At 33.3% G+C, this 27,446-nt stretch overlaps 1 protein-coding gene across 4 annotated transcripts in view; it reads right to left on the bottom strand.

The window, feature by feature from the left end:
* The window catches only part of ADGRB3 (adhesion G protein-coupled receptor B3), a 653,858-nt gene that overhangs the window by 367,274 nt on the left and 259,138 nt on the right, over positions 1-27,446 (bottom strand). For all 4 annotated transcript variants that reach the window (XM_016157597.2, XM_016157598.2, XM_016157599.2 and 1 more), the window contains 4 exons: positions 24,585-24,746; positions 18,431-18,595; positions 7,116-7,280; positions 6,503-6,667 (listed from right to left, as the gene is read on the bottom strand). In XM_016157597.2, the coding sequence (XP_016013083.2) occupies positions 6,503-6,667; positions 7,116-7,280; positions 18,431-18,595; positions 24,585-24,746 (657 nt within the window). The remainder of the gene's footprint in view (positions 1-6,502; positions 6,668-7,115; positions 7,281-18,430; positions 18,596-24,584; positions 24,747-27,446) is intronic.

Here is a 27,446-nt window from a genome sequence, read left to right as displayed (position 1 = left end):
CCACTATGCACTAAATCGGGCAAGTAATGAGAAATCATGGACTTTTTTTTTTTAAGCAAGTGAGTCACATGACTAAGGCCATGAATGAGGGTGATAATCAGATAAACCTGCGTAGAGGAGATTAGAAAAAGTGGTTATTGGAATAATATGGGTAGTGGACAAAGAGGACCTACACTGCTATTTAATGTTTCTAATTTACTATATTTTTTTGTCTTTTATCCTTGAAACAATCCCATTAAGCATGTATTCTCTCCATTTTATACATGAAGACACTGACGCCTAAAGCCAAACTCTCTTGGATTTTATGTCCCAGGCTCTCTGAGCTGCCCTGCTGCTTCCCCACTACAGATGGTAGCCAGGGGAAGAGAAAGAGGGGCCACTGAGAAAGGCTTGATGGAGGTGGAATCCCTCACTAGCAAAGGAATTGGTAAGAATGAGAAACTACTTCAGATAACAGGAATTTGGTGGTCAGAGAGAAAAGCTCTCCTGGTGATACTGTGTCTGATTTGACACCCTAGTTGGAAAGGTCTATCTTAGGCATAAAGGTGCAGGTTTGTCGGTGCTTCTCACCTGGGTGATAGTTTAAGAGAGAGATATAGCAACCAAAGGGTCCCCGGGGCAGGATCTTAGGGCCATTCACACACAGAATATACAAATGAGAGGAAAGTAAGTGGGGAAGAGAAATTCGGGGGTTAACATAGAGGTTTACTGTATTGGTTAACATTGAACAAAAAATAAAACTTTTACCAATTGCATTAATTTTAAACTTATTAATTAAAAATAATTAAGTGGTTTCTAAAATATGTTTCTTTTTACTACAAAAACAATAAGGGATGAAAGGAAAAATAAAAAACATAGAAAGTGCTTCTTAAATTTTCTATTTCAATTTGAGAATGATCAGCATGTTGCCAACTATTTCTAAATTGGACAAGGTAGGGTAATATAAGATTACAACAAATTGCTTTTTAAGTTTCTGTTGTGGCAGAAGCTGTGAGTTTTCTCCAAGGGTCATCTAATGAGCAATCTGATAAGACAAATTATGCTAATAATTATCTCCATAGCAACAGGTTTGAATAACGCACATATAGTAGTATCTAGTATACACACTCTTTATTTTAGACCCAAGTGGCTCTTCCTTAATTCTACCTGTGATATTTAGCTGATTTGTTGTAGAACTGTAGACTATAGTAGGTAATAAAACCCATGCTTTACAGGAGGATGGGATAGTTTCTTAGACGTTTATTAAGCAACAGGTTATCTCTCTCCCCTATGAGGTATTGTCAAGTCCTAATTTATTTCTCTACTTTTTAGAATGTACCTGAGGTGACTTGGGAAGAACAAAGAGAACATTTAAGATGAAAAAAGTCAAAACCTAGTGCCACTCGCGTTCAACACTGAACTCACTGGTTGGTTTTAGGTGAACAACTAGTTTGTACACTTGGGTGTGATATTTGCTCTGTCCAAAAACATTCAGTGAAAACACTTGCCTTAACCTTTGAAACTTACAAGTAATAATATAATTTCTAATAGGATATATACATAACATCTGATAGCAGATAATAATAGAAATTCTAATGGATTTGGAGCTTTTATAAAGTACTATTAGTGATAACCTTGTGATTTGGAACCAAAAAACAATAAATAAAGCAGGTACCAATGGGTACACAAATATTTCAATATAGAGTAGAATTTCTTTTCACTTTAAAAAATAAATGTAAACTGTATGCTCACATAATTGGGTTTCTAACAATGATTACATTTATCCTTAAAATGCAGTGTCAACCAAATTTATAAGTCTGACTTATTGTTAAACTTGTTGCTCACAAAGTCAAAATACTGTATTAATAGTGATGCATTTACCACTTCTCCAACTGGGAACTGAGGAGAAAATAAGTCAATGTGAGCTAAGACCTCATCTTCTTCTTTGACCCTTCCATAGATTATATACGTGTGTGTGTGTGCGCAAGCGCACACCTACTGTATGTATATAGTATTTAGTAGCCTTGGAGGATAAGAGGCAGCGAAGATGTACTCCTGCTTAGCAAGAGAGTAGCTGGGGATGGGAGGATTACAGAAGATCTGTGTCCTGACAGTACACAGCCTTATATCAAACATGTTCAAATGATACCCAAGTTATTTCTCCTGCTCTCCATGTAAAAAGAACAAGAATGGGAAAAATGAGAGTTGAATAGTGACAAAATTATCTTTCTTTGTTCACAACAATTAGTTAATAGCTCTATTTTTCTTTAAGTGACTGCTGTCAAGAGATCTTATTCTGGTTGAAACATGAGTAGGCTAGGGAGACTTGAAATGGATTGTCTGTATTTTCATTATTAACTGATTCCAGAAACAATCCCTCTTATTTATGAAGAAGTATAAATAAAATAAAATTTGCAGTCTTGTTCAGGAGACATCAGTAAAGCTGAGGTAGAGAACTGTTTTCCACTTGTTTGTTAATTTTATCACCTTATTTATATTTACAATAGTCTCCCCTTAAGCTGCAGGAGATAAGTTTCAAGACTTCCAGTGGATGTCTACGACTTTGGAGAGTAATGAAAACTATATATATGTATATACACACACATACATATACACGCACATACATACATATTATGTTTTCCCTATACATACATACTTATAAAGTTTAATTTATAAGTTATAAGAGATTGGCAACAGTAACTAATAATAAAATAGAACAATTACAACAATATACTGTAAGAAAATTTATGGGAATGTGGCATTATTATGTAAAATAAGGGTTACTTTAAAACAAGCACTATAATATACTTTAACAGTCGATCTGATAACCAAGAAGGCTACTAAGTGATTTACAAGTAGGTAGTATATGCAGAGTGAACACACTAGACAAAGGGAGGATTCATATCCCGGGCAGTCTGGAACAAGATGGCGTGAGATTTTATCATGCTACTGAGAACGCCATACAATTTAAAACTTATAAATTGATTATTTCTGGAATTTTCTATTTAATATTTTCAAACTACAGTTGACCACAGGTAACTGCAACAATGGAAAGCAAAACCACAGATAAGGAAGAGCTACTGTATTATATATTTTTACTGTAGACCAGTAAAACCCAAAGAGTAATCAGCAGCATCATCAACATCATCTGAGAGCTTGTTAGAAATGAAAATTGGCAGTTCCCTTCTAGATCTACTAAGTCAGAATCTTTGAGGGTTTGGCCCAGGAATCTGTTTTTCTAAGCTCTCTGAGTGACTCTTATGTTCACTAAAGTTTGAGAAGCAAAGCTCTGGTCAATTAGGAGAGGAATTCAGAGAAGATAGGAGCACAAATTATGCAAGTTTTGTGCTTCTTTCTTCCTACTAAAGCTAAGTTAAAAAAAAAAATTACTCAGAAACCAAATGAAAGTTTCTCTTGGTCTCTAGAGAACATGTAATCCCATTGGAGAGCAACCTTACAGAGAGATAAGGGACAATCACTCCCAGAACTCCTTTTCTTCTAATCAGGGAGAGGGATTATAGTCACCATATTACAGGCTGCTAAATTCTAATACATATGTATTACAATGTTCAAGACAAGTTTGAGATTACAAACGTTACTCCTAACCTCTTTTGTATGAATAGTTAGAGTTAAATATCACAATAACTGCTACATCTGTGGTCTAAATTGCTATAACTGTGTAGATTTATGATATGGCTATCTCATTTCACAAGTTCTTCTCAGCACATTCGACCTGTAGTCTTCATTCACTATTTGCAAATAAAGCAATTATGACTCCAAGAAGGACATTTTATGTATAATATAAGTTTAACATCTACCTGGGAATGGTAGGTTACAATTTATCAGATAATGACTAAAGAGTAATGGACTTTAGAATTGGAGCTATAGGAATAGCAAACCCCTTCTCTGGGAATAGAGGAAGGCGGTGCCCAGGAAGCCTGAAAGCTATCAAAGGCCAATCCACCAGTAACATCTGCTTTCTGAATGATATTAACCAGGGAAATATTGGAAAACAGGCAAAAAGAAAAGACTGAAAATAGTATGTTTTCACATTGTAGCAATGTAAAATCAGAGGAGCTATTACCTTTCTCCTATTTTAACCCTCAAAGCCTCAGCGTGTACAACGAGATTGAGTTAAATGAAATCTTTATTTGATGAGTTTGACTAATTTAAAAATTGGTAAACTTAATTATCTCTCCTGTAGCTGCTGTATTTCTAAACGAGCAATATTTAAAAAAAAAAAATAACATGATTTTTTTCATTCCTCTAATTTTCTTTTCTTATGAAGCCAAGAGCAATATCTATTTTTGGTCAATAATGCTGTTTTTAATACTTTTATTTTCTCTATTTACCAATAAAAGATTATCCTAATCTTGATGGGAAAATATTTTTATTTTCCATTTTTAATAGATACCATAACAGCTTTTGATTAAATCCATATGATTAATTATTATTTTCATTAATTATCCAGATAAAGATTTGAGTGTATTCGATTTCTTCTTCCTGACAACATAGGGTCTCTTGGCAAACTTGATTAATTTGTTTTGCATCTAAATCAAGAGAAGTATAAAAATAAAGACTAATTCTTTCTAATCATCTGAAGGAAAATTAAGAATAAACAGGAACACTAAAAACGATACTTAAAAAACCCCAAAAACATAGTTTAAAAGAAACATTTGTTGAGGCTTTGTCATTGACAAAAGGAGAAAAAAACCTTAATAACTGTTAAAATACTTTGGACATTTTTTCAATTTAGATTGTTAATGTGTAAATTTGGAGCCATTATATTGCTCCATATATAATATGATTTCAAATCATATTATTGAAAAGAGTAAAATGGAAATGTTAGTTAATACCAAAAATATATAATAAATATAACATAACATAATGTAAAAAGTTTTAACCATTTTGTATAATTTTTCAACCTGCTTTAAATCACAAAAGCCAGCAAAAAAACCTAGCAAATAAGGTATATCTTTTTTTTTGGTAAATAGATATGTAAAATGTTTTCCAAACAGCAGGTGGCAACCTTTGTAAATTTGATTGCAGCAGCACAATCTTATCTCTAATCTAAATATGCAGATGAAAGATGGTTTTAAAAGCCCAGCTAAGAACCCTGGCATGCTAAGACTAGTTTAGATAACGTTAAGTATTAGAAGGATTTTATTTAATCATGCCTACTGTTCTTATGACATTTCTCCATGGGCAAAAATAAATATTTTTTGTTGGATGCTTCTTAATTCTTATGCAGCACAGGAGAAATTTCACAGTGCTCATCTGCAGAGGTATCCTTCTCAACAAAACCCTGCATGCTGGTTACTTATCATCCTGAATTCACATGGCCTTCAAAATTAACAAAATGAACTTTAGATATTTTTAAGTTCTAAAAAAATCTACTGACATATTAATACTCTAAGAGGCCAGTTTCTGTTGGTATTAAACTATGAGAAGTCATTGTAATTCTAAGTATGGAGAAATACAAAGTTTTTATCCTTATATATCTCTTAGAATTCCTTGTTTTTTCTAAATTGAAGTAGTTATTTTAGACAGAGGCAGAAATGCACAGCTTTCTAAATTCAAAAACAAACCTCAAACGGCTACATTTACCATACACATCACTAGGAACCAGAGAACCAGCTGGCCTGCAAAGAGCTACTAGCAGCAACATGACTCTAACTGGATCTTCAAATTCTCTAAGTTCAACACTTTCCCTTGTACTCAACAGTGGGATTTTGAAATTCCATCCTATCACCTTTTATAGTATGTTCATAACAATTTTGCCTATGATATCATTCTAACATTCTAATTTTCATTTATTAAGTCCTCAGTATGTCAATAATAGTTTATTAAATGTACACAGAATGAGGAAGGGGGTCTTTGTCTTAAATAATCCTTTAAAATATATAATCTGTAGTCTGGACAAGTTCTGACCTTTCACTTTTTTTTTCCCCATTCTTACACATAAGATCCTTTAAAGTACAGCACTTCCTCCTTTCACTACTAATGAATTCTCTATGCTTTTATTTTAAAATGTGCTCCTCAAAGGAATTTCCTTTTACAGTGAAAAATAGGGCAAGAGCAAGTAAATGGGATGTCCAAGGTCATACATCAAGATGGATTAACAGCAGACTTTACAAGTATCTGAATTTCAAACATCATCTCTTTATTTTCTTACTTGGCTACATAACATGTCTTTATATTTATACTATCAGTAATCTAAAGCAATTTGTTTTGTGTTCTCAGTAAACAAATATTTCATGAAAATAGTGAAAAAATAATACGCCCAACTAATTTAAATCAACATCTAGCCATCTTCTTGTTCAATATGGCTACCTTTGTACTTTCACATTTTCAATGTCATTTTGCAGCAAGTAATTTAAAAATCTGTAGAAGAAATCGCCTATGATACATCAAACAGAAGACACTCCATACATTATGGAAACAAGTGGTTAGCAATCCTTCAGTTGAGGAAGTACTGTCTTGGGTAACACTTTTCAGTAGGATAACCTCAGTTCATTCTTACCAGGACATCGCTGCTCACTGCATCTTCTCACTTCTTCGCCTGTTCCCTCACACTGCTGCCCCATTATCGCTGCACCCTGACAGGTCCTTATTCGCCTTTCCCAGCCACCATCACAGGACTTAGAACATCCGCTCCAATGACCCCACTGATTCCATTGACCATTGGCTAAAAGAAATGTGTCATGGTCAGTGGCAGTAGTCTACTACACATTGTTTCATAACTTTAAAATCTAAGGACAATTATTATCTGTTCAGTTTTTACTAATTTACCATCATGAATAAACTTTATTCAAATATTTGACTTGCTGGTTAAATAAAGAGCATCGTGATGAACAAAAGTTAAATTAAGTTTGTCAGAGTCTTCAATGGGATATTGAAGTCAACACTTAAAAAAGTACAAGTTTGGTGCTAAACTTTATAAACTTAACTGATATTTAAGAATCTCCTGAATTTTGCTGCTTTATTAATGTGATGTACAGAAGAAGGAGCTCTGCTACAATTGGCTTTATATACTAGAAATATATAATCATCTGATTATACCATGACCATTTGGCGTGGTTCTGTCACATTTTTTAAATGGCAGGCATCCCCTGAATGCAGCGGTCAGGTCTTACCTGTACACTCAGGATTGTAGCACTCTCTGCTTTCTGCCCATGGCCCTCTGCATTCAGAACCCCCATGAGCAGCTGCAGTGCACTGCCGGCTTCTCTGCTGAGTCCCATTCGAGCACGTTACTGAGCACTGGCTCCAAGAACTCCACTCCTGCCACTGTCCATCGACTGACAAAGCAGAAAGAAAGATGGCGTAAGGAGATCTTCAGTAGAAGAGGCTATGCAGAAAGTAAGTACAAGGTAAAACTAACTTTGGAGATGAGTCCCAACTAAAGGATTCAAAACGTATATAATGGAAGGTCATTAGTGTTAGGTTTTCTTACTATCCTATTACCTTATTTTCTCACTTCTAATTACTTTTATGTATCCAGTATCAAAAGAGGTTCATTTATTTTTTCAAAAATATTTATTGATTACCTAAAAATGTAAGACCTTTATGAGTTCAGAGCATAGTGAACAAAATAAATTCTGACTGATAACTCATAGAGCTCATATTTTAGAGACAAAACCCCTAGAATAAGTCAAACAATGTGTTACATGCTAAATAAATGAATTATATAGTAATGCTGTGAAGGATAATTTCAAGACACTATGAGAGAAGACTTTGGAGCATCTGGGGAATTTTCTTTGACAAAGTGAGGTTTCAGGCAAGCCTTGAAGGATAGTGAGGAATGCCTAGGGTAAGGTTATGTTCCATGAAGATATGCAAAGGTCCTTGTCAGAAGAAACATGGGCACTTCCAGTGTTTGTGAATGAAGTCTTTGTGAATGGAATCGAGAGAGCCAGGTAAAGCATTCTGTCAGAGGAGGTTGGTAAAAAGGCAATGCCAGACTTTGTGGGCTTTTTGTCAATTGTGTTAGGGATTTGGACCATTATTCTCAGATCATTCAGAAGCCAGTAAAGGATTTAAATCTGATTCTATGACCATATCTACTACAGAGTGGAAACAGAATTACGGGAGAGGGTAGGGATGGTCTGAGCTAGGAAGGTGAAGCAGTGCTGACAACATGTCCTAGAAAGGTGAGAGAGCTGCTGGGATGCATGGTGAGAGGATCTCCTGACGGACTGGTCATGGGGCCTGGAGTGGAGAGAGGGTCGAGATGACTTCCGTGTGTCTGGTGACTGAAATATAACATAGATTGTTGAACTTGACTTTGAGAGATTCAGTTTGAGATTCATTCATTCGTTCAGTCAGTCAAATGATTTTTTGAGGGTCTATTAGTTATCAGATATTGTGATAGGTGTTATGAGAGACAGAGAAATAAAAGAATACAAATCCCAAACTTAAATACCTTATAATTTAGAATTATATTACGCATGTAAATAAGTAAATAAAAGGTTAAAAGCAATAACATCGTAACATGGCACATGAAGACTTTCAGAGAATAAATCACGCCTATCTATTTGGGGGGGGGATGGTAATTATGTTAGACTAGTATGGTGAGACTTAAATAATTTAGATAAGGGAGACAGCATTCACGAAGGCATAATCTCATAGTTATGCCACAAAGGCATAATCATAAAATACAGGTGAGCAAAGAAGTCAGGTAAAACTATTTACCTAATTTAGAAAATATTAACTAGCATATAAGTTTTACAAATGCACTAGTATATGACTGTCTACTTTTTCCAATATCATTCCTTGGTTCTTAGTCAATTTCCTCACAGTGAAAGAGAATTCACCATAAATCCAAAGTTCCGACATAGCTAATGTTGCTGTGAAAACCCATCCAAACAAATGAGAAAACCTGGCAGATTATAAGTATTTTCAACCTAATTTCAGGCCTTGCAGCTAGTTATTAAAAAGAAAGTTGTTTAATAGGTATCTAGCTGAACTGAATCAACCCTTTGTGAGATTAAAGTCACAAAATACCAATTTAATCATCCCATTCATGGTATATTAGCATCTCACTTTATTAAAGGTACCTAATGCAATCTTACTGGCTAGGCAGTCCATTTGTCAGACAAAAAAAAAAGTCTAGTAAATTGATAGGACTTTATAAATTATCCATTTCCTCTCTATTTTGACTTTAAAGATAAGTGAGTTTTTCATTTCAGAATCTTGCTTCTCAAAGATAACATTTATTGAGCTTGCATTATGAACCCTCACTATCCTAAGCATTATGAGAAGGGTTTAAAAACATGATTCATGTCTGCACCTTGCCATCTATTTGGCAAAAGAATGTACGAGTATTTAAATTATTGATACCATTTATAAAGCAGCATATAAACAAAAATGAATTAGGTGGTGCCAACCTAATTCAGTGCTGAATGACTAGAACAAAGGAATATGTGATGTCCTTAAGAATTCTGGTTTATGTAAGTTTTCAGTTATTTTTTTTTAAAGAATGTAAGTTACACACTCACTGGCAAAGAAAAGAGAATAAATCTTTCAAACTAAGGGGATGTGGAGTTAGGAATGATCAAGTAAAAGGTGTAAATCAGAGAGAAGATAATTTGGCAAGGGGTTGTATTATCGATCAATGAGTGAGAAAAGACCTTGCTGAAAAGAGATTAGAAAGAATGAGAATATTTATGAAGTATTTTGCTCATTAGGCTTTTCATGTAAGAAGGCTTTGCATCACCATTAGTAAAAAATTTAATTTTAAATTCATACATTTGTAATTTGTACTTCAGTTCTTTCAGCCAATATCCACATTTTATGCTTTGGCTAAAATTCAAGAATGAATTAATATAAGAAATCTGAGAAACCTTTTGAGGTTCAACACTAGTATCAACATCAGCAAACATGTTTTAGACAGGAACAGTTTTACTTATAAAATCAGTTACAGTAAAGAAATAATAAAATTGAAGATATATTAAATTGACATTTTTGATGGTTTTTTTTTTCCACTGAGAACTAGAAGTTCCTTTCATTGAACATTAACTGAACCATTATGAAATATTTTTGCTAACCACTCACTGGGTACCACAAGAAGTGAAGGGAGTGCTTTTTTCTCTTTAGCTGATGCTTAACTGGAAACCCAAAGTGATGAAGCTTCTCCTTCAGCCCTGAATTCAGGTTTGCTCTTCACTTCTTTGAACATCCAGGAGATAGAGACAATTGATGCCTCTCCCCATGCCCTCTTCTGCCCTTGCGTACAGCTGTCTTCTGACATTTGTAAGAGATACCCCCAAGAGCCATTGAAAAAACACATGAAATTGAAAATACCTAAAATATTTTTTTCTAAAACTGTGTTCCTATTGAAAGTTGATTAAACATCTTGTCATTCTGTCAGAAAAGGGTTCTCTGATAATTTGGGGAAATGTAAGCACTCTGAAACTCCTCTAGGAGTCTCACAATACACTCTCAAGTAAGAATTTACAGAGAATCTGCACTGTGACTGGCATTGTTCTACTGCACTCTGGGAAAATTTGGGTGGCAAAGATTGTCCAAGTTCTGCTCTCATGGAACATGCAGCCTGAGGAGCTGTGGTGGAGACAGATGACAAGCAAGTAAACAAATGAACAAACAAGCGAGTTTTAGCTAGAAGTGTTATGAAGAGAACGTGATAAAAGGGCAATGTGTTATTGAGTGCTCAGCCATGCCTCTTAGGAGAAGCCAAACACGAGTCCTATCTTTAGAAGAAGCCAGAAATAGGAAGATCTGTGAAAAGCTCTCTGAAAGTGCAACATCTTGAGGTCAAGAAAGATTTGCACATTCAGGACAGAGAAAAGCTTATGGGGATCACGAAAAGGGGGAGGTGGCAGGAGATGGGTCAGATGGTGTACAGAAGCCAGATGCTATAGAACTACACAGGCCATGTGATTAAGTAAGATGGGGAGCTACGGGAGGATTTTAAAGTAGGGGAGTGATGCAATACGATTTACATTTTAACACTTACTTTTGCAATTGTGTGTGAAATAGATTGTACAAAGGCAAGAATGGGTATTGGGAGATGTTAGGCGACTATACTGTAAATCGGACAAAAGTGATTGTGGCTTGGTTCATGGTAGCATCAGTGGAGAAAGAGAAAAGTGAACAAGTTTGTGATATTTTCTGGATGTAAAGCTGATATAGGCTAGTGGTAGAATCTGGAAAAATAGAGACTAAGGTTGACTTTTAGGATTTTGGCTTACCAAAATAGGTAAACAGTGGAACCTTTTTATTGTACTGGATTAGGTAAACGGGGGAACCTTTTTATTGTACTGGGTTAGACTAGCATTCAAACAGGTCAGGGGTATATATATATATAGCCCTGACATCAAAATGTCTATTTTGAACATGTTGAACTTGTAATGCCATTATAGACATAATAAAGGGAGCCTTATACTACATAAACTTTTAAAAATGTGCCTCCCAAAATTATTTGAAATGTAATCATCCCTCCTTTCTTTCTTTTTATCCTTTCGTGGTACACTATTTGGTAAACATCAAGTATATAATTTCTTCTATAACATGGAGCCAGTTTAAGAATCAACACTTTCTTAGGCTTTTTTAATTTCTCATTTCCATCATAAGCATTTGTAGTTGGAATTTTTTAGACTTATTTTTCAATTTAATACCTCCTCATTACTTTATTAATGCTCATTACTTTATTAACCATCTTACAAAGGTGACTAAGAAAAAGGCGCTGTCAGCTGTGTGCTGAAGCTGAGAGAGAGCTGAGACATTGGCCTGTCTTACCATCACGTAATGTGCTTCCTTATACAATGATGTCGCACTAGGGACAGTTAAGTTTTGCTTCAGCAATGTGACACATTACCAGATTTTCTGGACCCTGAAGAATTAAAATTGCAAGGGCTAAATTGCTAGCCTTTACTTTGGGGTTCACTGTTTTATATGGAATTCCTCGTATCATAGAGTTGCAATTGGTTCACCTGGAAGAAAAACCTGTCTCCCGTGTATGGGGCCAAATTAAATTCTATGATTCATTTTAGTGAAAATGTTGCTTCAATCTATTTTCACATCTTGACCAATAATGGTAATAATATAGGATAGGTTGAAAAGCAATAAACACAGATTGGATTATGTACTCATTCACAAAGTCACAAATATTTTGGATAAGAAAAACATCATTTCAGGCACTGTTCTGGGTTGATTGTTGCTGACTGATAAAGTTATTTGTAGGAAGGAATTGGGTGGAGAAGAAGTCTAGCCCTGTCTTTGAGGCTGTCTGATTTAGAGATGGCAAAGTTGGAGAGTACAGGTTTTTATGCAGTTGGAAGTTACCCAGGAAACTAGAAAACCCTTTTGGGGATACAAGACTGAAATATAAAAATTGCCATCATCTTGCTTTGGGTACATGTTGAGAACATAAACCTATGTTTCCCACTTGCCACTTTAAATTAAACTACAAAAGATAAAAAATCAAAATGAAATATCATTTTAAAAATTCAAATTAAAAATAGAAGCAAGTTATCACGAAAAGGCTAAGAATAAAAATCTTGGTAAGTTAAGAAAAAGTTTAAATGAGGAAAAAAATGAAATAGTAAAAGAAAGCATCCAGGACTAATAAATACACACGCTTTTAAAATCTCATAAATTAAACAAGGAAAGATCACTGGAATAATGCTAAAAGTCTGAAATGACAAGAAGTGAATACAATTGCTGTACAATAGATTGGAAGTGTAAGAAGATAAAATGCAAATCAATTAAAGAACAGGTTAATGAGGCAGCATTTGAGTTTCAAATTGTAACATCCTCATGCAGAGAGAACTAGGGACCTTTAAACCAAGATCAGGCAAATGTTTAGAGTCTTCCTACTCAATGCTCTCACCAGAAGGGCTCCCTGCAGAGGGACCAGGACGGGTCACCCTCTCATAAATGCTGAGGAATCAAAATTTTAGGTCCACAGGGGACTAGAGCCTGTTGCTCTAGATAGCAGGAATACCTGGACCCAGCTGTGTTCTTGAAGACTAACCTTTGGGTGATCCTTTCCTTCTTTATAGAGTTTGTAAGAGTCTGAAAATACACCCAGAAACTACAACTTGACAGGACCTCTTGGGAGGCTCTGAATTGACAGATGTGCATTTCTCAAAGGCAGGACTGACAAGTGTTGACACTACTCAATCTCAAAGACTGACAGGAGCCCTGGGTATGTACTTCTCTCTGTGCAAACCTGGACAAAGAATCCCTTTGAATCTGTGATTAAATCTGTCCATAAAAACAGAACTCAAAAACTATCATAATGTCCTGAATTTATTTCACTTATTTCTTTCCAAATCTCTTACTTTTAAAGTAATAATCTCATATAAATTATGATAAATCTCTTCCACTTTATATTGTTTCATACTTTTTAAAGATCTTTCCACCTAATTTTAATCATATAACAATCCTATGATATAGAAGGTTAATAAATCCTGGCCCCATTTTATAAATGAGAAAATAAATAAGTTGTCTAATAACATTTATAATTAAGGATTGAAAACGAACCTTAATCCATGTCTTATAAATTCCAGACCACTGTGTTTCCCACAGAATAATAATTAAATTCATTACATATATTTCATGACATAAACAAAAACTTGTCACGAATTTTTCATTTTTTTGTCTTCAATCTGTCACTCAATTACTATTATCCCTATCTTCTATATTATTTGTACTCAACTACATAAATATGTATCAGAATAAGAATTGTCAACTCTTAAACAAACAAGACCAAACTTAGATCATTGGTCCCTCCAGTCTTTAACTACTGTCAAAGGAAAAAAATATTACTATAAAATAATATACTATAAATAAAATTACATAAAGCCTGAGGCTTTGAACTAAGAACTTAAATTTTTACTTTCTCTAAAGAATTTAATTTTGGAAAAGGCTGTATCAATTGCATTTTGTGGATATATACCTATACAATTTTTTGGAGGGCTTACCTAGAAAATGTAAACATTTTATTATGTCTGATATTCTTCTCCATTTAAATATTAATGAAAATAAAAACTATTAAAAACAGAAGCATCTAAAGTGATCATAGCACCCTAAAGGAAGAGTCACATCAAGGTGACTTCCAGGTACTGGTCTGACACTTACAGCTAGACCTCAGTGCTCTTAGCAGCTTGCTTGGTGCTCATAGCTAGGCTGCATTATCTCCTGTTGGACCTGAAACCATCACAGAGAACATTAACATCAGACAAAGTCACTCTCAGACTGTGATAAAGTGAGATAAAGCAAGGCCACTTCGCAGACAAAAACAAGGTCCAGTGAAACCGAATAAAGTACCAAATATTCTCTTCTCTCAGCTAATATGAGCGAGTCCTGGCTGCTTCTTTACCAATGACGGCTAGTCTTCCCTCCTCCTGGAGAATTTAAGATACCCAATCATAGAATTCGCCCCGGCCCCCTTTCTGACATTATCAGATCCAGAGCAAAGTTCCACTTCCTTAAAAACTCCCTAAAATCACCAAACACAAATATAAACCCTTAAACTCTTAGTAAGTCTATTCTAACACCGTTTTACTGAGATGCTCCACAATTCTCTATGTCGATTTTCCCTCACTGCCAAGAGTAACAAGCCCAACTTGTTCAACTACAAGTGTCATCCTGATGGACTTGACTGGAGGACATTGTCATAATAATGATATTAATACTTAAGCATTGTTTGCTATTTACCAAGTTCTCTCTCTCTCTCAGAGCATCTCACATAGTCCTCTCACAATCCCACGAAGTAGTATTATTATTGTCCCCATTTTACAAATGAAGAAACTAAGGATCAGAGAAACAACAAAGATATTAAAAGGTGAGATCTAAACTTAAATATATGTATTCTCTTGCAAAAGTCCAAGATCTTTTCACTAAACCATATCAATGTATTATTAAATAGACCCAGAAAATGTCCTATAAATTTTGGGGATGAGTACTAGAAATTTCAATATGTGCATGTCAAGAAAATCCATTCAATAGTAATTTATTGGATACTACCAGGTACAAAGATGTATGAAAAAATAAACAAGAAATAGAACAGAGTTTCTTTGACCTCAAATACATCAATTAATACTTGATGCTCAATCAGAGACAGCAATGGAAATTCAGAGAAAATAGAAAACAGCTTGGAATGCCACAATTTCTTAGTTTGGTGAGATAAGAGAAACAGATCACAAAGACCACTGAACATACATGTATACATATACATCCTTCCATATTACATTAATTACTAGTACACATGAGAAAAGGAAGAAAATGGGGTCACATAATGTTTGAGTCAGTGAATGAATGCTAGTGAATTCCTTTTGTTGCTCCATATTTCTGGTCCACCTTCCCCAAACCAACACTTGTCTCTGTTCTCAGATATGGTATACAAATTAGTAACTAATGACTTAAACTAGGTTAATACTATACCTACCTTTTCCTTTTCTATCTTTTCTCCATATATAAATCCCAGGCAAATGGTTTACCCTCACCTCCAAAGAAGTGGCATAAAATTGAACATTGACTAAGGAAAGTGCCTGCTAAAAATGAGATGTCATTTACTTATAAGTTGATATCAAAATTTGTGTGAACAAAACTTATTTCATTATTTGATGTGAATCATACATACCAATCCTACATAGCATCCACTTCATTATTGTGGTCATATGTGTTTGTTAAGGCAGGATTCTGGAAGGCTGTTTTGACATGATCCCACATGAAAACGTCACTGCCCATTACCTCATGGTCAAATCTAGCAAAGGTGGTGAGTAGAGACCCAATTTGTTGTTTCAAAAGTTTCTTCTGTCCTCTTCTAGTCTTTACTACATAATTGGCCTAACAATGGAGAATCAAGTGTAGGTCTTGGCCGACTGTCTTCGTTATTGATGCACTCCCTATCACAGTTTTAGCCCTTAAGATAATGTCTTAGGAATCTCAGGGAAGATGAACCCACTGAGAAATGTAGTTTGGATCCAATGAGTTCTCAAATTACCACTTTCATTGAGGTAGAGTATTTTATGTGCTTTTCAAAACTACATTGAAATTTTCACATGCTTAGGTCTGAATCTTCTGAAGAAATTACAAATTTGAGATCGGGGACTATATATTCTTCTTAATAGTGTCTTATATCTTGTTGATACTTGACAATACTTTTATACTTAGTGAAGATGCCTGAGTTTGGCTATAGGAAAATTAGTTCTAAGGGGAATTCCAAATGTTTACACCAAATAAATCTTGCATATTTTAAAAGCACAATGCCAAAATTTTTGGCAGAGTATAAAAATTTTTTTGATCATAGATATTAGAATTCTCTTTCAGATAGTAAGGAAACTGAGAAACAACATGGTTAGAATTTTACATCTTTTATAATTCAACTAAATTCAAGAATGAAAATAACGGGAGTCACAGATGCCACATAATAAATTCATTAAATATTCAAGATGGACTCATAATGCTCATTTATGAGAATATGAGTTAAGCCAGATTTGAAAACAATATAAACAAAAATCCAAACATTGAAGAACTACATAAAAGAAAGACATCCAATTTTTATGGTCTTAGAGTAACTCCAAAGATAGCATACTACTGTTAAACACAACTACCTTGAAAACAGATAATGTTTTTACTTGAATGATAAAGCAACTACTATATCAACTTAGGAAAATGAGTTTTCTTATCTGAATTCTAACAACTTAGTATCCCTATCTACTGATATCCAAGCATTTTATTCCTAGAAAAGTTCATGGAAAGTAGACTGTAAGAAACTTGGTTGATAATATTTTAACAGATCAATCCCATTTTATCTTTGTACTGGGGATAAACTAACATAAAAGAAGTAATAAAAATTAATTATTAAAAGAGATTCTATACTTAGCTATTATTTTTTATTTTACTATGTTATCTACTTTTTTACATTCCATGGAAAAATAAGAGTGAACTATATTTGATTTACTATAAATGTCACAGCTCGGCACTTAAAAAGAAAAGATTCTAAAATTTGTATAAGCTTACCCAAATCTTTGGAAAAAAGGCAGGGCATATATAAATATGTCTGTGTCTGTGTGCTTGCCTATCTGCATGTTTATAGAAAGACAGAAATAAGACAAAATGTAACTGATTTTAGAAATAAGTTTTCTGGGAGTAATTTGCAAATACGTAACCATGGCTTCTGGCTCCTCAATATTCAGAATTACATGGACATTAAAATGTATGAGTCATACTCATAGAATTAATAAAACTCTAGAGTGATGATGTTACTCAATATAACCATTAGATATGTAAATGTATATTTCTAGGTATAGGAATAAAAGAGAACAAGTAAACTTGTTAAATGACTGTTGAATATCTATATTTTGGAAGGTTTTTCATTGTCTTAAGATGTTTTAGATACTTAAAATTTCCAGAACTTTGAATCACTGTCTTGTAGCATAGGATATTAACTTGGGGAACTTACAGTGCAAATAGGATTGAATGTGAGTTGGATGATGTGTCTGAAGCACATTACTTATATCCCAGCTATGTTGCTTACATGCAGAATGTGTGCCTGAAAAGGCCTCTAAGAAAAATTGTCCAAGGAGTAGATAAATGATTATTTATTTTGGTCTTTGCCATTCTTGTTAGCCTTTGTCATTTGTCATTTAAGTCTGTCTCTTCCTCTAAAATGTGCCTACGCTAGTCCTGGGAGGTTCTGTCATTTGCGTGTTGCTATGTGTGTATTTTCTCCCATAAATTGCAGTCTCTCTGAAAATGGAGATCAGTCTTTCTCATTTTGTAGAGATATTTGTTTTATGTTTGAAAGTTTCAACAGTCTAGATAACAGTATTATAAAGATCTCTCTGTAATAATGAGTGAAATTATCAAGGATAGGTAAAATAGAATTTAAACATTTTAAAAGAAAGAAAAACTTAAGATAACATAAATATACCCTAAGAACAGACTATATACTCTTGAAAATCACATAAAGATTATGTCATTTATTATCTAACCATTTATGCATCTTGCAGCAAAACTAGATTTGATTTCCTAGCAAATATCTATCATTTTCATGTATGATCATTTGCACATTTCCACTCCTTAATTGACTGTAAGACAATAACCTCAAAAGAACTCCCTCTAAACCAATCTCTCTAGTTATAATATGAAGGCAATAGTCAATTTCAACTCTTTGGGACTTCTTACATTTTTTACAGGATAAAAAATCAAGTATAGATAAAATCTTAATGGAAAGCATTAATATATATATTTGTGGAAATACAATAAAGGTGAGCATTGATTGATACTCAGTCAAGGAAATAATATACACCATTGCATATGATAGTAGCGATTAAGTTTTAAGCAAGAAAAAATATCTAAAAGTCACGTTTTGCAATGTGACTAAATGAAGGTTGTGCTCTTAATATTTCCTATGTATATCATGGATCACATACAAAGTATACAAATGCAAAGATCACCAAAAGCTGAATATGCTCACCTGGGCAGAGAGCAATATTACAAGGCTTATGATGTGTTTCAGGTCCTTCACATGGCCTTCCTCCATACTGAGGAGGTGTGCACGACCTTGTTCTTGTTCTTTGGCCTCGACCACATGTAAATGAACATAAACTCCATGGTGACCACTCCTCCCAAACTCCATGTACTGGAACAAAGCAAAGAAGCTTCAACAACAAAAGCAGAGGTGAAGTCAAAGATCTTTTCACTTATAATTAAGGAAAAGAAAACTCATCAAATAGATAAATATGAAGATATTTTATAAATTCAGTTAACATTGTTATTTTCCACAAAACATACAAGATAAACAGAAAATTCATTAAAACAATGGACAATTGCATGTACTTTTTCTGCATTAGAACAGTTATTATACAGTTTAAATGTTTCCTTTTCTTAATGAAAGAAAACTTTTTTTAAAATGAAAATGTATCTCTCTCCTCCATGACAAAATAGTAATGAGTTATTTTAAAGTAAAAGTAATGCCAACTAAGGTAGTATAGAAAACTAAATATGATAACAGAGATGCTTTCTGGAGTTAAATTTGCATTTAAATAGATAAGGACCAATTTAATTGTTTCAACAAAATTTCAAGATTTATGACTTTTACGGTGACGGGAAAAACTAAAAACTGATGGTACATATTTTAAATAGTTTTTTAACCTCAAGTTAAAAAAAATAATAAATGTATTATTGTCAGTTAAAAACATAGGTGTTTAAATCACTGTCTTTCAAGTAGGAGGGAAATTTCAAAAACTTTATCTACTTACATAACATCTTCCTCCTGAACCTGTTTTAAATGGAGTGTCAAATATAAAGATCTATTTCTAATAGCCCTGACACCAGAAGATGATTTTCTTCTTCTAGTAACTTAATGGCACTGGAAATCCTCCTCCTAATAACAATTTCTATAGAAAACATGATCTAATTAAAATTATGCCTAGCATAACTCATTGATACAGGAATACTTCGAGTATGCCATTGCAGTAAGTTCAAACTTGATCAGAAATACTAACATAATTTGTGTTCCTTCATAATAATCATTGTCAATAAATAGTGACATTTTTTGCAAAAAGTGCATTTGGGTTGAAAGGTTAGATTCTTTCCTTGCACTGTGAAATCACCAATCTCATCCCAATTCTTAATATTTGAGACCATAAATAATAGTACTTTATGAATAATACAAATGAAAAGAAGCTGAGCCAAATGCACTCTTTGGTTCAAAAGCTCCTGTCTTACCTCTAGTTTTATCATGATCGTGGAAGTTCATGAGCAGATGTTTGAAATGATACACACTGGAAGGAGTAGGGGGAGTAGAAATTTATAATAGAAGATGAAAAAGATGTTCATATTTTTCTCAACATTGGTAAGGGAAAGCAGAAGTCCATATAAAGTGTCAGAAGAGTTATGTGAGGATATATAGCATATCTAGAATTTTTTTGCATGTACATTTTAACCAAGTTGTTACTGTAAAGACACATATGAATTATGAGTTAACCTCATTCTCTTCTATTTATGCTACTGGGTTGCTCCAAATGGTTGTGAAAATATCTTCAAATATGGAAAATTTAGCCAAATTAAATAATATTCAAAGACAGATTCTTTAACATTTTGTGAAAATTGCTGGAAAACATATTTTTCAAAAACTATATAAAAATAGCAAAAAAAATCAATTATGATGTTTATATTTTCTTATGTTTGAGAAAACCAAAGCCATTTGTATTTGTTGATATAAAATAAATAGTAAGTCTGCATTTAATCTAAGAAAAGAAATACACATATACATATATTTACATACAGGTATACATAATCAATTATAGCAAGATATTTTAATTTATTTGAATATATTTTATTATGTTACATGTATACCTTTAATAATTTTTTTTGCATTTTTATCTAATTACCAAGATTTCTGTATTTAAAAACAACCTCTTCTCCTCTTATTTTATATATAAAGTGTTAACAGACTATGTGGTATTAATATTGCTAGTTCTGTTCATTTTCTCTTGATCAAATTATACTACTCTATATACATTGAATAATCCCAGGAAAAATACTGCTAAATTGGCAGATTTTCCTCTATTAATCTAAAAGAAGAATTGATTAATCTTGAAGTTTCAGTTAAGTTATAAAGCTGGAATCCTCTAAAAGTAATGTTACTTACTACTTTTTAATAGTCTTATTTTTCCACAGTGAAATTTTATAACTCTTCTACATCATTTTTTAAAAATCAAAAATATTTTTTCATTTGAAAAAGACATAAAATTGTTAATAATTTGTTATTTTAGATAGTACTGAATTAGGAAATTATAGCACAAATAATTTTATAGGTGCTATTAATAAGATTTATGTTAAAGATTAGATATTTTATTTTAATGACAAGTATACAAATTGTTTTATTTTTAAGTAAAGTATGAAAGTCAGTAAATATCTAGTCTGTTTGAAAAATGCTAATAAAACCAAGAAACTTAAATCAAATTAATCAATTTTTATAGTTTTCTTTGACACTGGCTATATTATCACATCTCTGTTCTTTACCATCTAGAGATGAAATAAGGAATATATGATACACAAATTATAATACTGCCAGATTTTTTAAAAAGTATATAAATTATCTTATGATTTACATTAGGATATATAAAACAGCTCCTTTAAATAAAAGTTTTTTCTAAAAGATTAATAAATTTAAAAAACTGACATCTACAGAAAAATTTCAAAACAATTTTTTATCTTAAATAAACTTCTAAATAATTAGAATACATATAGAGTAGATCAGTGATTTGCAACCAGAGGCAATTTTGTTCAGCACCTCCCACCCCACCCCCGCCGCCCCTCTCTGCTCCCTGCCCTGGGATATTTGGCAATATCCACAGAGATTTTTGGTTGTCAGAGCTCAGGGGTAGTTTTGCTTCTGGCATCTAAGAGCTAGAGATGCTGCTAAACATCCCAAAAGGCTCATGCTGGCCCCCACAACAAAGGTTACCTATGTCAAAATGCCAATAGCAACAAGGTTGAGACCCTGGAAGGGACCTTAAAACTGTGTCAGAAATCAGGACAGGAAATACACAATTTAATGTAGTTCCTTAGTTTTCTCAATTTACTTTAGCTAATCCCTATCATTTTCTGCTCCAAGTAAGAAAGTTTTTGAAGAGAATATAATGTCAAAGCAAAAATTTTGCAACAGGCTGGATATCTTAGGATACATGTTAGAAGTAAGACATTATTATGCAATTTAACTAAGAAAATCCTTGTTTTGAAATTTGAATAATACCAGTAAAAGGTAACTAATTTGTAGCACTACTGATTGGCCTTTAATATGCAAATAAATATAAGCTCTAATTCTATCTTTCTATATATTTTGTGGAAAGTGACTTTAATATTTAGTTTGTCTTGTGTCATTTTCATTAATTAAACGCCAAATACAGACGAGTATCCACAGTGTGAAAAGTGGATTACTGAAATCTGAGCTCATATCTTACTGGAAATTTTGGTAATTTAAAGTTTTATTTTAGAAAGATATTTAGACTGTTCAAAGTACTACTTGTTTTTAAATTCACTTTCTGTCACTATTTTCATCAAACATTATATCAAAAATACATATTTATTAGTATGGGAAATAACTGAACAAAACATTTAACAGAATATTTCATAACAAATACAATAACCATTTGAAAGCTATCTCAACATCCCATAGTGGAATACTTATTCTACATTTTTAAAACAATGTTGTTAAAATGTTGTTAAATTATTCTTAATAGTTGAAAAATAAAAGGGAAATTACCAAAATTCTTTTCATTCTTTTTAATTGAACATCTGAACTATAACAATGATTGAAAGATGCCTATTTCTTATCATCAGTACTATTTAACTAAATTTAGAAAGGTAAACCTATGTTTATATGATGGTTAAGAAAAATTAGGAATCGGTATGTATTTCTTCAGTAGATATAATGGCAGGAGGTTTAAAAACTTGAGGAAAAACTTTATACTCATAGAATATTATTGTTTTTTGGACATCAGACAGAGTGAAAGGGAGAGCACTCTGGTCCCATTAAATATGTTTTCCGTGCCCAGTGAAGGGATTAATCAGCAGTCTTTGGCAGACAGATAAAAATTGCCATATGCCAACTATATGAATGTGCATAACTAGTGGCTAGAAAGTAAGCTCTAAATGGAGAATTGTGGAGAACACTTCAGCATCCACTATGACTTCCATCTGAGATCCACTTGCCATTAGACTCTTTCCTTGTATGTTGAAAGGATCTTGATTATTCAAAAGGATGCTGACGAGATAAATTTATATATCAAGTACAGCTTAATTCTGTACTGACATTTTTCCTCACTGCCAGGGGCAGGAAACTTGACCCTGTAACCCTGAACATGAATACGGTAAATAGGGCCAGCTTAAAGTATTAGTCTAGACATTGTTCTCTACTCACACCCAACTGAAAATCCATTACTATTTACCCATGAGGACATTTTACCTATTAAATTTAGAAATTTTATAATTCTTAAAATCCCTTGTTTCCCTTCCCTTGCTAAATGTTTCTAGAATCTCTTTGCTCTATGGCCCGTTTTTGTCATCTTTTTCATTGTCTTCTCCTTTCCATGACCAACTTAAGCATATTTTTCCCTGTGAATCTTTTTCTTTTTCAGTAGATGTTTTTTTCTCAGCTAGTCCAATTCCCCTACTCTTGCTGACTTTTTCTGTTTTCGGTGGGAATTATTTATTGTCTTCCCTTCCTTACAGCTTTCTGCACTGTTTAGCTTTTAATCCTACCTTCGTCTACTGTTTGTGTCTCCCATTTCTGTTATGAAGGGATCTCCCAACACATTGCGTCACTCCTCCTCCAGGTTCTGCCCACCACTTCCTTTAACATTTATTTCTTCCAGATATCTTTTCTTTTATTATGATAATAAACACATAATGTAAAATTAACCACTTAAACTATTTTAAGTGTACAATTTAGTAGTGTTATATTCACACTGTTGTAAAACAGATCTCTAGAACTTTTTCATCTTACAAAACAGAAACTCTCTACCCATTAAACAACAACTCCTCCAGACTTCCTTTTAATGGGTTGCCTTTGCCCATTCCTCTGGGAAATTGGGATTATCCCTGTGTTTACCCCATGTCACCCACTCTCTACTCTCACTTTTAGCAACTGCAGAATCAGCCATCTCTGAAAATGAAACTCAGCAGGAAACTTTTAAGCACAACTTTGCAGATGAAAGGCTACTGCAATGCCAGTGCTTTTCTGCAAGCCCAACCCTTTTTGGAGGCCTCGAGAAGGGCTATAAATGCAAATGCAGTGGTCAAAAAGTTTGCACCACCCATCCATGAAATGGCTGACAAAAATATAAACCTGGAGTTTCACAATATCATGTGCTTCAGACTTTTTGAAAGAAAGTCCAAATTCCTTTTAGTACTTATTGTTACATGAAAGTCAGTGGTTTGAGAGGGAGAAACGTCTATAATATCTATGCATGCATTAATTAAGAACAAAACTTAGATGTAAATGGAAAATTTGACCCTAAGTGAGCAAGTTACATATATTGTGTGTTAAATGGAACACAGCACAATATATATATATTTTTTTCATTAATGACTTTAAGTTTACAAAGCAGTGGATGATGCTGATGAGGAGAGTCAATCGAATGAAATAAATTAACAAAAACTCCTTGAGTAAGGGGCACTATTTTTCTTAATAGTCACAAACAAATGGTAGAAAAATAGCGGACTGCCTTAATGACTGTATCAACTACTGCCTTAGACAACGGGTAGAGATCATATTTCCAGTATGCTGATAAATTACATTATTCTTCAAACATTCAATTGGACATTTTCACCATCTAAAATAAGAAAAGATATTAAAGCTTAAATACTATTAGAAGCAGATATAGAAATTTCAAGCTTATAGTTGCAGTGGGTATGGGAGTCACATGTAATTTCTTGACTGCTCTGAAAGCAGAAATAATCACATACATAATAAAATTTCACAGTTGAATAAGAATTACACTTTTCCACTCTAATTAAAATGCTTATACCCAGTTTATATGAAAATAACAAATCAATCGTTCCAAATGCGTAGCATGACACAATTCAATAACATCCACATTTGTAGTTGCTGCTAACACTACCTGGACAGAGGGCAGTGTTATTGCAAACCCTTGATTCTCTTAATGGGCCGCTGCAGTGTGTCCCGTAAGGTGATACACAAGTTCTGGTTCGCACCTGCGACCCTTGACCACAAGTAACTGAGCATGTGCTCCACTGGGACCACTCTTCCACACCAGATTCACCTGCGTGCAAGACAACAAATAAACATGAAATACTGTCTTGAATATTCATCTACTAAGCATTATACTAAAACTGACATTAGGCATGCAAGAATAATTTAAATGTAAAAATATGACAGTACATCAAAAGGTACAAGACGACATTTCAGAGAAAAACAAATTTAAAGCAGGATATATATTACACTGATGCAAGGTCCATGTTTGCTGTCACCTTGTTAGCAAAACTACTCTTCACAAATTCCACTGTGCCATGGGCACTAAGAAGGGGCCAGTCAGCATTTTTCAACAAGAATGACTATTGAAGCGATTCTCTTCAGGCTTTGTACTTTGATGGAAGTGGAAGCAAAATGTATTGGTAACCCACTCTGGCTTTGGTGAACAGGAATATATTGATGTATTCCTCCCTAATTCTTTATTGCATAACCTCCTTTCTAATGCTGGATGAGGTGGAGCTCTGGGAGTTCGGGCATATCTAATTTTTAATGCGTTGAACACTGACACTTATTTATAATTTATTCCTAGTGCAATTCCTACTTTTTCATCCTATGACAGCTATTTATTTTGTGATAATTTATTGAAAGCCTTCAGCCGCAATTTTCTCCATGATCTAGAGTAGAGAAGTAATTTTTACTTGAAATGAAAGAAAATTCCTCTATGATTTCTGTTAATTTAATATGAAACTAAATTTTACTCAGAAATAGGGCCCTAAAAAGCCAGTGAATGTCTGAATTCATTAATTTTCTTAGAGGAAAGAAGCATCATGTTGAAACTATGTCGAATTTCTATTATTATTTAAAGTCATTTCCCAAAATTACTTGAAGTGAATAATTTCTAAGACCATAACAATGAGTTTCTAATTCTATTCTGGTATTATGTATAGGGCAGATTTTTAATACTGATTTGAAAAAGTGTAGTTGCTTTTCCTCAAATACAAAACTGGGTCATTTACCTGCTGGCAGGAACTATTTAAATTAATCATTCAGTTGTTGAAAATGTTTACAGGTAAAATGTTTCTGAAAACTTTGTGTAAATCAAGGAGCGATCTATATTTTATAGATTCCATTTCAATTTGTCTTTGGAATAGGATTCAAAAAATAGACTATGATAGTCCATTTGTCCATCTTTTTTTTGAAAGGTTGGTAAATGACTTAGAAATTACTCGCAGTGCTACTCAAGGCAGCTGGTCCACAGACTGGTCCTATAGGACAAAAGGAGGTTGGGCCAAAATGTGACTCAATTTGCTGATATCTTCACAGAGAATTTCTTAAAAAAAAAAAAAAAATGTTGTTTGAAATAAAACGTGCTTGATAAAGTAGTTGAATCTACATTCTGTTGTAAGTGTGTAGTTTCCTAGAAGGCCTATAACAACTAATTCACAGACAAGTACGGGTCCGCAGACCACACTTTGAATTGCACCCTTATAAAGTATATGCTCTTATATTGGTCTGCATTATTTACCCAGAGTCATAGATTATAAAGCATTTATAACTGGATATATATCATAAGGGACCAGACAGGGGTAACTGGGATGATGTATTACATAAATGGGGCTTCTTTTCAATGTTGCGATCATGTTTGTTCTAGAAATACTATATATATCACCCATGATATCACTATTTTTTGCCTTCACCAATTTATATATAATTCATAAACAAATGATTGGATGACTGTTTGAATAATATTTAAAGCCATGCCCCATAATCTGCTTTTTTACATTAAAGAATATTCTATTGAAATCATTCTATAAATTCTATAATATGATAATCATTAAAGATATTCACACATATATGTATATGATAATTTTAAGCTTAAAATTAGGGAAAATTAATGCAAACTTTTTTCTTTTGATATTTCAACCTGTGCTTGTGGTGAGATTAAGTGAAGTAGAAATATCATATTTGTATGTTATTAATTAAAAGCCAGAAAATCTTAAACAATGGGAATTCTATAGTAAGTAAAATTCTATAGTAAGTAAATCTATTTAGTTATGAATAAAATTCTATTTTTCCCCAAAAGCAAAACTTCTCTTACCTTTGCATTGTTATAAGTGGTAGAAAAAATATATCAATTAAATTGAGCAATGAATCAGGATCAAGACCAATTTTTAAATGTATTTTTGTATGAATATGTAATAATTTAGATTGCTTCTGAAAGTATATTATAATGATGTTGAACAGGCTAAGCAGTGACGCCTGGATCACGAGAAACTGATAATTAGTGCTCAGAACTGGCCTTCTTCACTCTCTCTCAAACTGATGGTTCATTTTGTTGATCAAAAACAAAATAAAGAAAGAAATAAAATACTAGCTTTCAAGTTATGGGTCAAATTTTGCCACTCAAATACTGGCCTACCTACCAACATGACCTTGCTTTATCTCAAAGGCTATAGTTTCAAGCAACATTTCCACTGAATAGTTATGATTTCCATGCTGCCACTTCCTCATTCCAAAAGGTGTGAAGACTATTCTGGTTGAGCATATTGGGTCATTGTGAGAAATAGCTAATATATTTTATAAGGAAAATATATATTTAAAAACTGATATTAAACTCGTAAAGTATAATACAAAGTAGTCTATTTTTAATATACTTGTCTTTGGAGGTAGCACGGACTAATTTGGTTTCTTAAGTTGCAACTAAGAAGGCATATTAAACATCATAGAGAAGACAGACTTCTGTATCTAAGGCACTATTGAGGCTCTTTGT

The sequence above is a fragment of the Rousettus aegyptiacus genome, unplaced genomic scaffold (assembly GCF_014176215.1).
Source record: "Rousettus aegyptiacus isolate mRouAeg1 unplaced genomic scaffold, mRouAeg1.p scaffold_m13_p_1, whole genome shotgun sequence".
NCBI classification, from domain to species: Eukaryota; Metazoa; Chordata; class Mammalia; order Chiroptera; family Pteropodidae; genus Rousettus; species Rousettus aegyptiacus.
Note: the sequence above shows the minus strand (reverse complement) of the source record. Positions and strands in the feature narration are given on the sequence as shown.